The sequence below is a fragment of the Chanos chanos genome, chromosome 6 (genome assembly GCF_902362185.1).
Source record: "Chanos chanos chromosome 6, fChaCha1.1, whole genome shotgun sequence".
In the NCBI taxonomy this organism is placed as follows: domain Eukaryota; kingdom Metazoa; phylum Chordata; class Actinopteri; order Gonorynchiformes; family Chanidae; genus Chanos; species Chanos chanos.
This window is the reverse complement of record NC_044500.1, coordinates 46,694,558-46,707,057: the sequence shown is the minus strand read 5'-3', so window position 1 is coordinate 46,707,057 and position 12,500 is coordinate 46,694,558. Positions and strand designations below refer to the sequence as shown.

The following is a 12,500-nucleotide window of genomic DNA, read 5'->3' as shown; positions in this document are numbered from 1 at the left end:
GTGTGTGTGTGACACACTCACTGCGGTACACCAGGGATCCGTTTCACACCGGAATTCAGACTGCTGCAGAGTATCCTGATGTGGTGAAAACTAGGCGTGCAAAGTATGCTGGGTAAAAGGGGGGGGGGGGGGGTTAGAGTTTAGCTCACACACACACACACACACACACACAACTACAACCTTTGTCTGTTATGTAATAAGGTGACTGCTTTAAAACACCTAATATACACACAAACACATCTGCAGTAAGTTACCTCAGAGCTCAACCTTGGACAAATTTGCACATGCACACACACACACGCGCACACACACACACACACACACACTCCTGCAGTAAGCTCAAGGGAACACTAGCAAAATCATAATCAGCCACACACAGCCTGGTCATATTTTAAATGAACAGATGACCGGCAGAAAACAAGGAGTACTTTCAAAATTCATAAAGTTACTGAATGTTCACAAGATGGAATTGCATGTAGTAGCAAGCATAGTGAATAACTGGTTCAGATGAAATCACAACTGCGGAGTAGTCCCTGAATCTGAAAGTACCACTGAATCTGAAATCAGGCATTCATTACAGTATAGAATGTCTATACCAAGACAAATTTATCTTGGCTGCCTTTCACTGTTCAATTTCAGAGGTGTAAAACATACAGATTTTAACCTGTCTCTGACCAACTGGTCTAGTCTGGGCCAATACCAGCTACTCACACACACTCACACACACATACACGCACACACACACACACACACACACACACACAGAGAAACACATACATGCATGCACACACACACACACACACACACACTCACAATTCACAAGTGTTTATATTCTGTCAGGCACTTCCAACTGACTTCCAATTTGCTGTTACTAAAGAACTGTAACGGTAACTTTTTTCATTTGACACGAATATCAGTATCTTACAAAAGGTGTCTCCAAGTGGGGACAAGAATACTTCCTCAGAGGGTCCCAATTGTCACGTATTTATATCAGAAACACACACACACACAATTCTATTGTGCTGGAAGCTTAGAGAGAGGGAGAGAGAGAGAGGGGGGGGGTGTAATTATTTGGAATTCTCCTCTGGAGATCAGGAAAGAGAGAGAGAGTGATTGGCAGGTTGTCACGCTGATGTATCATAAATACTGACTTCCTGTTTCTCCCTGAGCAGGAAGTGAATTTTCTGACCGCTGGCAAATTAGAAGAGTATGTCTTTATAATGTTCTGCACAGCTCATTGTGTGTAGACAGAGTCAGAGAGAGAGAGAGAGAGAGCGAGAGAGAGAGAGAGAGAGAGAGAGAGAGAGAGAGTGAGAGTTGGAGGGGGTGTTATTTTCTTTTATTGTAACTAACTGCAAGTTACAACTGAAACATTACTATCTACTATCAATGGCTGCAACATTAATATATATATATATATATAATTCCTTTGTAACAAGAAGGCAATTTCCTGCAATCATGTGATTGTGCTTAATTTAGTTTATTTGTTTACCACCCCCCCCCCCCCCTCTCTTTCCTGTCTGGCTCTACAATATTAGAAGTAATTATTGGTTCTGCGAGTGTCTGACCACGTGTATTTTGGTATTTTCTTTTACACAAATACGTTTTTATAAACAAACTGTCTGGTTTTTTTTGCATTTTTGTTTGTTGTTTTCTTGTTGTTTGTTTTCCTTTTTTTGTTTGTTTGTTTTTCACCATCCGACGTACATAAATTGTCACTGGAGGTCGCCATCTGACAAAATGACCGGTCACCGTCCGCATTTGGAAAGGTGCTGAATCACCACCTGATGGTAGTTTACGTCGTGAAATCAGCACATGGTGCGGCAGCTATATTTCAGCCTTCAGTATAGTAAACAGATATACACGACCATAATTTTCGACTGTAGTTTACATGTTGCACTGAAAACTGTTTTATGACTATGCGAACGAACAATAAATCCACTCATTAGACTATCTCTCCGGTTATTCAAATCAGATGTCAGAGAGAGAGAGAGAGAGAGAGAGAATGATCACAGAATAACCAGAGCGAAAAACATGGGCATAAACCCGACTAACTAAATGATTAAGTCACTTCATTGATTGAAAATAAAACTAACGCTTTTGAGAAATCTTTCCACAATACTGTAAAAAAAAAAAAAAAATCAGAACTGATCACTAGGCCAGTATTGTACTGATAAATACAGTGTTTCTATGTAACAGAATTTTCACCGTTTTCGTTTTCGAATGACATTCTTTTATGTAAGAATTTAACACAGATTTTCTTATGTCTCCATCTACTTGACTGCAACAGATTTCCTGTGTATTATGATCAGTTTCGTATTCCTTGAGTGTATTACAATCTAGTTTTAGTTTTTTTCTATTATTTCTGACCCGTGGTTGAGCTGTTCTTAATTTTGCAGTTTTGAATTTGAATACATCATATCTGTGTACATTTTACACGTCACCCAGATCTCTACACATAACGCACACTGTCTAGGCCCCTATATTCACCTTTTAACTCAAATGTGTACCTCTTAAAAGTATACGGAGATAGATGAAACCAAACGTGAAAGTCAGAGAACGTCATTCTCGCGCTTTTAATCAGCTGAAATCTGACTCTAGAAGATTCGCTTTTGAATCCTAGAAGATGCGCGAGTGACGTGCGTGAGAAAAAAAAACTGGCACCTACAGATAAGGAAACGCTATTAATCCCTCACTCGCTCGAGCCCGTTCTTCTAGACACCGTTAGAAATCCACTGATAAGAGACTAGACGTTTATCTTCGTCACGAAGAAATATTAAATGTAAATTTCAGATGCTTTCATATTGTTAATCGGGTTAGATGTGTCGTTTCACCGTTTGTCAGTGGCAAAAGTGGAGGATGATGCAGAGAATAATTTAATGTCGAAAAGACAGACTTCCCTCACACAGCCTGGAATAAATCTCACACACAGCCGCAGCCCTCAGTCCTTCTATTCTTCATGTTCGAAACTTCATTTTAAAACATAGCAACAAGACGTCATACAGGATCAGTGAATGGTCCCTCTGTGTATCAGGTACGCCTCAAAACTTTATATTTACATAGTAACTCCCGTACCGTGTTGAGACAAATGCACAGACACAAAGTGTTTCGCCGATCTCACTAATTTACATCTCTCCAAATGACCTAATCTAAAAGTCACTCAGCACTTTTGCATAACTTGTTGCTGTTCTGTGTGTATCATAAAAACAAAATCCCCCCCCCCCCCCCCCCCCCCCCCTCCTCTCTCTCTCTCTCTCTCTCTCTCTCTCTCTCTCTCTTATCTGATGATACTAAAACTCCTTAAGCAAGAGAAGGTGAGGGTGGTCCCCGGTTACACGCGGTTCGTGTATAGTAGCCTACGACACACAATCCGCGCAGGACAGAAACGAGAGCTCCACGACAAGCAGCTTCGATGCTGAATTATTAACGCTCAATACATGAGCGCTGCAAGGCGTCGCGGGACAGTTTTTTACCAGCCTCCCGCCAGAAGCGGAGAAGCGGGTGCGTGTATTTGAGCGCTTTTGTTTTTCTAACACACAGAGCAGAGAGACACAGACACACAACGCAAAGGTGACGTCTGTTGTGACCATTTTCTGTAAATTAAACCGGGATCATTTTCAGAAAATATCTCTGGGTTTCCACCTTGACTTGCTTTTAGTAGAATTGATAGTCTATTTAGCATTTTAATTGTGGTAAATCTTGCAGTTTACTTTCATCAAGTAATAGGTCGTGCGGTGGCCCTGTGGTGTATTCACAAATAACAGAAAAATAACAGCGTTTTTAAAACTTAAGTGACATCAATGTACAAATGCGCCCATTAGTCACACACATCAACAACAATTTGTTGGACATCCTCTATCTACAAGAAAGTTTCAAGATTTTGCAAAAAGTTAGGAAAATTAATCAAAGGCTGCGAAACGAATCAAGTACTGCATATTTTTATCCTTTCAGGCCTCGTTTAAGGAACGGCAAAGATTTAACTTGTTGCAAAGCCTTAAACGCTTACGGCTTGAAAAGACTGAGCTCCTTTAGACAAAGTGAAAAAAAAATCATGTTGTCGCTGTTGGATAAAAGTCATCTGACGACCTGCTTATCTTGGCATAACGCTTTGACAAGAGTTTCTTTCCCTGGAAGAGCCGCAGTCAACTTTGAGTGCGCGTTCAAAGCGCATTACAGTACTGTATCGTATTTGGACCATACTCCTGACCGGGAGAACAAGCAAAAGAGAAGAGAAATAGGCTGTGATTGGCTAACAGGGCTACACTGATGATACGACCCGCCCATGCCCCGATAAAACGGAATTCTCAAACTCACGTGGAGAGGTTACGCACTGTCGAGTACACAGAGCGTGTTCCGAGTCAGGAATAAACAAAGTGGACCAAATGAGGACAACAATGACAATGGGTGTGTATGACCCCCAAACAGAAGTTTAAACGGAAGCCTGCAGGCAGAGAGGCTGAGAAACAGGTATAGTCACGAAAATATTTTAATGAGATTTTCCCGTATTTGAGCGCAAGAAGTGGAGCGTGGCTCACTGTTAAGTACTTGGTAGATTACAAGACATTTTTGGAAATGGAAATTCAAGATTCTGGATTTCTGGATCGCTGGAAACAAGCGGGAATGGGACCGGCGCCAGTCTCTTTATCAGCTGGAGCATCTTTAGCGTATTTCACTCTAAACTGGCCTGTCACTGAGCGCGCGACCAGACAAATGTCCCTCCTAGCTCGAGCCATGATCAATAGGGTGAACACGCAGGCGCATAAAATATCTGGTATTGTGAAATATTAATTCTCTTCGTTTTTGCCTCACAGGTGTAAGTTTGGCTCGGGCGGTAAAGGCCGAACCACCGCTAGCAAGGAAGAAAGAAAGAAGAAAACAAAAAGAAAGCGCGAACAAAGAGAGTACTGGCAGAGTCAGAGAGGATACTGGATCAAGTGTTGAGGGGCTCGTTAAAACTTTATCCGAACTGTTCCGAAAAACACCAGGGCTGGGACAGACGAACCCTCAGTTCATCCGGAGAGCAATGGAGCTATCAGGGGATCCCCGGTGGATGACCCACGGTCATCATTCAGTTATGCTGAGCAGTACAGATTCTCTTCCTCCACATACCAGTTTAGGGCATCCAGGAGGCGGTTACATGGAGCCTGCGGCTCCGCTATTGCCTCCGGAGGAGGTGGATGTATTTCTTAGTCACCTGGACTCGCAAGGCAACCCCTACTATCACACACACACTCCACACACTCACACACGAACGAGAATGTCTTACAGTCAAGCGCACGGTGAGTAAACAAAAATAATATTTCAGTTTTCCTGCTGAGTTCTTGTTTCGTTGAAATTAAAACGAAACAAAGCGCAATATATCGGGAAAAGGAGCGCAAACGTTACGCTGTATAGAAGATGTGTTTCATCTGTCCACCTGTCCCACTGACTTTTATCAGGCTATTACAAAGTTACTCAGATCACATCTGTTAAACCCAAAGTATTGCCATACTTCACCATCCTCTCTGAAAATCTATGCGGAACAGGCATCTTTTAATACTCTCTACTCAGGTCAGTGGATTTGTTCATGGGAAGCAGGAGTGGCCGGCCCTGACGGCTGGAAGTGTAGCTTGTAGTCTTTCTTTTCTTCAAATAGCAAAGGATGACTGGATTGTACAAATTTTCACTCAGGCGAGGTTTAAGCCAAAAGAGCTTAAAGTGAACCTAAGCACTTTTTGCGAATTCCATTTTGCACTTAGATATAGGCGCCACGCCAGTTATGCAAAAAGACTTTCGTCAGATGTCAATTTAAACGAAAGAAATAGTTCAAACATCAGATAATCACACTAACTGACAAACGATACAATTAATTACAGAATTAATATACGTCATATTCTTAAACAAGTAAACTCCTATTGTGGTAGTCTAATTAAAAAAAGAAAAAAACTGCTAACCCAACTGCAATAACAACTAAATCAACAATACAGGGCAATTTAAACACTCACAGTTAAGTTAATATCGGTGATATTGCTATGCAAATAAACGAATGATAATAAATTTATCCAAAGAACGACACCTCCACAGCACCCAGCGTTAGACAGAAATTAACAAATGGACAGTGTGAATCATAATGTCTGGTCATTTAAATTTAAAGTCTAAATTTCAGGGGAAAAATATTCTGGGGAAAGCATCACCACTAGAAAGTAATTTTTATGAACAGAACAAATCGACAGGTAGGCCTAAATATGAATCTTCGCAAGACTTGCGTTTTAACTGTAACAGCCGTTAGCCAATTTTGTGTTCATTTGTAAAAAGAAAAAAAGGTATGTATATGGATTTCAGTCTTTCCACAGTCAGATAAGAAAGTACTAAGGTCTTTATTTTCTTTTTTCAACTGTTTTTATTTTATGCCGTGAATCGATCAGTGTCATTACTGAATTATGTTCCTTTTTTCATAGCTCGCCTTGCAGGTAATCCTGTGTGTCGGCCTCATGTCTTTCACGGCCCAGCTCTGTCGTGGCCAGACAGCAAAGCTACGTTCTCCACCGCCCAGCACCACAACGTCTGGGCTGCCAGTCACTTCAGTAAGATGGCACTTCAACCCGTCGTGCCTGGAGCTACAGGTGGGCTTCCTGCCGTTTATCCGGGAAACAGCGGCCCTACTCCGGCTGCTGTCTCTTGTTTGCCCTCGGAGCCGCAGTGTTGCAGCCCTCAGCTGTACCGTCTACCCCCTACACCGCCAAAGGACGCCTCTCCAGACCCGGCGCGCACCGGGGAAAACGAAGGCTCCTCCGTTAAATATTCCTCGTCACTTCCGACGGACGCGGCGATGAAGATGGAGATGGAATGCGCGAGCCCGCAGCTGCAAACTCACGCTCAGACGGCGATCTCGACGTACCCGGTGTATGAATTACAGGGCGCGCGCGAGTACACCGGGGACAACGGGACACTTTTTCACGGAGGGAGCCTTCTGGGAGGCAACGGCAGTTTCGTGTCCAAGTGCAAGAGCAAAAGCCGCACGTGTTCGGGTGAGCTGAAATATTTTCTCACGTGTGAACAAATGTGTTTCGCCATGGATCACAAACAGAGGCTTCATTCTCTGTTTTCAGTAAAATAAAGATTTATAGATCTATCGGGCCTCTGCTACAACTAATGTATCAGTTTTAATACTAACAAAGTAATAAGCACTCGTTACTAACAAAAACTAACATTATTTGCAGCCTACATGTTACAAGCCTATGTTCGTTTAATTAATGTATTATTTGGAAGTAATAAGCAGTTTTAACTTAACAGGCTGTGAAGGCAACTTGTTGTGGGTCAGCATCCGATATCTCATTTAAATAGTATAAATAGCCAATGCAAATGGCATCATTGTCCAACTGCGACAAGAGGTGAAGGAAACATGATCCAACCCCTCACAATGAAAGAGAGGAAAGAGATAGCAGGGGAGAGGGATAGGAGAGAAAAGCTAGCGTTCAGGAGATCTAAAATCAACCTCTTTGGTTACAAAATCTCTCCAAACCTTGTGGGGCGGGGGGTGGGGGGGCAAGGTGAAAAAGGGGGAAAAAAACCTGAGCTCGTTTGTTTGTGGGGCAGAAGCATCTTTGTGTCGGCGGTAAATGAGCGCGCACCGTGTGTTCATGGGACTTGATATAGTAGGTTCATTTTAGGGACATCCAGGCCACGAGCGACATCAGAACAAACTGATTTGTCTGATTGTGCCGTTTCGAAAGTCTTCCTCTATATCAGTGCTTATTATTCATTTCATCAGAAACACTCGCGTGTAAAGAAAAAACAAAAACAAAAAAAACCCCACTGCTCCGTACACAGAAAGACACGCTCCAAAACTCGAGAGAGTTACAGGACCTCAGTACGCGGCCATTTGATCAGCTACTTAACCTAAGAATATGGCACTCATTCACGAGGCCGCTACATTCATATTTCAAGAGTCTGCTGAACAGGGTGATCGCTCATCGCCAACTTTGTGCAACCAGCGTAAAAAAAGTAAAAGATAAATAAGCAACTAAAGAAGTAAACAGCCTTTGAAACATGTGAATGTTGTTATAGCTCATTGCACTTTTACACAAGAATAAGCCGTTGACAACATGTTTGGTCCTTTTTTAAACCCTTTTTATGTCGATATTATAGTTACTATGAACACTACTGGTAATGATGCATGGGGAGACTGAGAGGAAAGCAAAGGGTTAAAAACATAACCACAACAACAACAAAAACAACAGCAAAGCCCCCACCACTACTGCTGCTAGTTACCACTACTGCTACCACTACTACAACTACTACTAATAATAATAATAGTTCTTCTTCTTCTTCTTCTTCTTCTTGGAATAACATTAGAATGATTTTTAATAATATTTTCATAGTGATTTTGGGGGACAGGTTGTGCACATTACTTATCTGAGAAGAGTCCTGGAGATTCTTTGTGGTTAAGTGTTAGGGGAAACAACACACACACACACACACACACACACACACAAAAGGAAAGCAAAAAACAAGAGGTTGTGTGTTTGATTCGGGGGCACGCTGGCTCTCTGATCACAGACCATTTAATCCCTGGGTTGAGTCCGAAGCACGCGGCATTGAAAGTTTGGGTTAATTTTGGATGACAGACGGCACTGTGGTACTGTGTCCTGTAGGTGAGGTTGGGATGAGTGAGTGGAAAACAGAGCAGTGTCAGTCTGTGTAATGAGTTTGTAAATGGAAGGTGAGCGGTTACTTCTCATTGCAGCTGAGACACAAGGCAGTTTATAGGGAAGACACTTAAGCTTCGAAACAAACCCAACCTCAGTGTTAACTACGCTCAGTGCATCTTACGTAATCTCACGGTGTGTCGAGTGACTTCTGACAGCTGGTAAAGAGTGTCTGAGCACGTGCACACACAGATACACATGTACACACACACACACACACACACACACACACACACACACACACACACACACACACACACACACTTTCAAACATACACAGACACACAGACATATACAATCACACATTCACATGCACAGTGAACTAATTGTGATTTAAATATGCACGACTCTCAGACACAAAGTACTCTGTGAATGAGAAGTGATCTGTATTCGGCTGTCAATCAGAGACCTAGAAAAACATGGAAACACTCTGTAATGCTAACAGTCAAGACCCAGAGCCCTGAGTTAGCAGTTACCACTCTGACAGCTTTAGTTTTCAGACGATCCATAAACCATGACTGACACAAATTTCAATTAATTTCAATTCAATTCAATTCAATTCAAATTCAAATTCAGTTTCAGTTATGCTTTTCAGCATAGTTCTTCTGGTGTTAGACACTGCCACAAAGGGCCTTTACAGGCCCTTTGTGGCCTAAAGACTATGTTGAGCATGCACTGAGATGACACTGTCAGTGAGTAATATGGACTTAGAACAGTGAATAATATGGATTTAGAACAGTGAGTAATATGGATGTAGAACAGTGAATAGTATGGATTTAAACAGTGAGTAATATGGATTTAGAATAGTGAGTAATATGGATGTAGAACAGCGTATAATATGGATTTAGAACAGTGAGTAATATGGACGTAGAACAGTGAATAGTATGGATTTAGAACAGTGAGTAATATGGATTTAGAACAGTGAGTAATATGGACTTAGAACAGTGAATAATATGGATTTAGAACAGTGAGTAATATGGATTTAGAACAGTGAGTAATATGGATGTAGAACAGTGAATAGTATGGATTTAGAACAGTGAATAATATGGATTTAGAACAGTGAGTAATATGGATGTAGAACAGTGAATAGTATGGATTTAGAACAGTGAGTAATATGGATTTAGAACAGTGAGTAATATGGATGTAGAACAGTGTATAATATGGATGTAGAACAGTGAATAATATGGATTTAGAACAGTGAGAAATATGGATTTAGAAGCTGGAGAAAATGCCTGGAAAATCAGTTTATAAAACTTATGTGACGAAACAACAGGAAATATGAGGGAATGTAACTTTAATCAGGACTGACTACTTCATGTCCTTTGTGTGTGTAATGTGTGATTTCAGTGACTGTGCTGCCGGTCCTTGCTGAAGTCTGGTGTTGAGTATATGTCAGTCAAATATCACATCAGCTGTCAAACAGTCTGAGTCTGTTGTCTAGTGATTGTAGCTCTACTGACAGACCCCCCCCCCCCCCCCCCCCCATCTCTCTCTAACTTGCTCAGAAGGTCGTGAGTGTGTGAACTGTGGGGCCACCTCCACCCCGTTGTGGAGGAGAGACGGTACAGGACATTACCTGTGCAACGCCTGTGGACTCTATCACAAGATGAACGGACAGAACCGACCCCTCATCAGACCAAAACGCAGACTGGTCAGTGCTACTCTAACATACATACACACTCAAACACACACACACACACACACACACACACACACACACACATTATATATATATAATGCTATATACATACATATATGTGTGTGTGTGTCTATGTGTGTTTGTGTGTGTATAGATAGATAGATAGATAGATAGATAGATAGATAGATGTGGTGTCTGTGTGTGTGAGAGAGAGAGAGTGAGAGAGAGAGAGAGAGAGAGAGAGAGAGAGAAATGAGTGTTTTCGTAAACTTTACTGGCTGTAATGAAATATACATTTGTATTTCCATGATCTGAATGCGATTGGACAGAGGAGCTATAGGAGCAGGCACCATCATTTGATTGTTTTTCTTTCCCTATATAGAGATAATCATCAAAACTGTGGTCAAAGATTTCACTGCAGACCGTGTGCTCACACAGTACAGGCATTCACATCTCCCGCCCTGTCCTACAAAAAGAAAATATAGCAGCCGAATCAAACACAGAAAGGCCTGGTATCAAAAACCAACCTGGACTTTGCCTTAAACCTACGGTTTAAATGGACAATTGATGTTACTCAATGTAGCTATAGATAGATAGATAGATAGATAGATAGATAGATAGATAGAGACACACAGACATACAAATGTACATGAATATGAATTAATCGTTGAATATAATAACTGTAATTATGATATTATTCCTACCATGTTTTTACATAGCAAATTGACTAATGCTAAATTAACTGTGTGTGAGTGTGAGCAAATTTGTGACGCGGTACGTTTACTTGGTTTACTGTCGTAGCTCTTAATGGCAGTTGTATAAATTGAAGCTGCGATTGAAAGCGTGCAGTGCTGCCATGTGGTATTATTTATGGCTTTTTATTAGCGGCTTTTTTTATAACAGGTATTTCACGAGTGGAGTGAGACATATTTAAAAAAAAATTTTAAAGTGTCGTTCGACTCAGGCCTGTTGGTTTTTACGTGAATACACAGTTGGGGTAATAGTTTATCAAACGTGTTTCTGTGAGGGTGATGTTCCAGACAATGAACTTTTGTTTAACATTTAAGAACAGAAAGAATAGGCTGGATTTTTTTTTTTTTTTTTTTTTTTTTTTACCTGAGTCGTTGGAAACAGCAGAGCAGACGAACAGACGTCCAGTGCTTTCAGAACCGCGCAGATGCAGGGGTTAAAGAGCCCAATCCCAGGCCCGATCCAGAGGCGCTGGTCCCGACCCGTGGTGCTTTGCGGGTCCTTGCTCTCCAGCTCTCCGGGTCGTATATTAGCAGAGCTTTGTCCCACTGTCGGCTCGATCCACTTGTTTCCGACGCCGGATGCCTGTCCGGCAGCGATAAGGAAGTTGGGGCCAACATTCACTTCCTCCCACAGGGCTTCTCTTTTCTTTCTTTTTCTTTTTTTTTTTGGTCTGTCTGTGGCCGACCAACCAAACCCTTACGTACACACACACAGGCACACACACACGCACATGCGCACACACACATGCACGCACACGCGCGCACACACACACACGCACACACACACACACACACACACACACAATGTGCCACAGAATTTAACCAATGCTAAGAGAAGAATGAGAAAAAGAAAAAGGGGAAAGGAGAGAGAGAGAGAGAGAGAGGATTTATGCCCCTCTTGTTGTTGTTAGAGGTGTGTCAAAGAGCAAGTGTGTGTAAGAGAGAGAGAGAGAGAGAGGGGCAAAAGAGAGAGAGAGAACAGTTCCATGCAAGAAAGGAATGTGTTTTGCACACACACACACATACGCACGCGCACACACACGCACACACATGCTCAGACACACTCGCATGCATACACACACACACATGCTCACATATACTTGCATGCACACACACACACGCACGCACGCACCCTCACACACACACACATACGCACACACACATACACACACACACACACACACACATATGCACACACACATACACACACACACACACAGAAATGCATGCACACACACAGACCTAAAACTAGCCTTTATGTGTGGTTTTCCAGGCACCCCTGTACTACATTTTCCAGGCGTTTCCATCTCTAAAATGATCATTTATTTAATCTAGTTTAAACTCACAGGCTCTCTGTCCGAAACACACACACACACGCGCACACACACACACAAACTATCTATCTAACTATCTAATCTTTAA

The 12,500-nt window shown here is 42.0% G+C and overlaps 1 protein-coding gene across 1 annotated transcript in view; it reads left to right on the top strand.

The window, feature by feature from the left end:
• Positions 1 to 5,023: 5,023 nt before the first annotated feature.
• Positions 5,024 to 12,500, top strand: part of gata2b (GATA binding protein 2b) — an 8,695-nt gene continuing 1,218 nt past the window's right edge. Inside the window, exons 1-3 of the mRNA XM_030776600.1 lie at positions 5,024 to 5,279; positions 6,438 to 7,007; positions 10,196 to 10,338. Coding sequence (XP_030632460.1) covers positions 5,024 to 5,279; positions 6,438 to 7,007; positions 10,196 to 10,338 — 969 coding nt within the window. The remainder of the gene's footprint in view (positions 5,280 to 6,437; positions 7,008 to 10,195; positions 10,339 to 12,500) is intronic.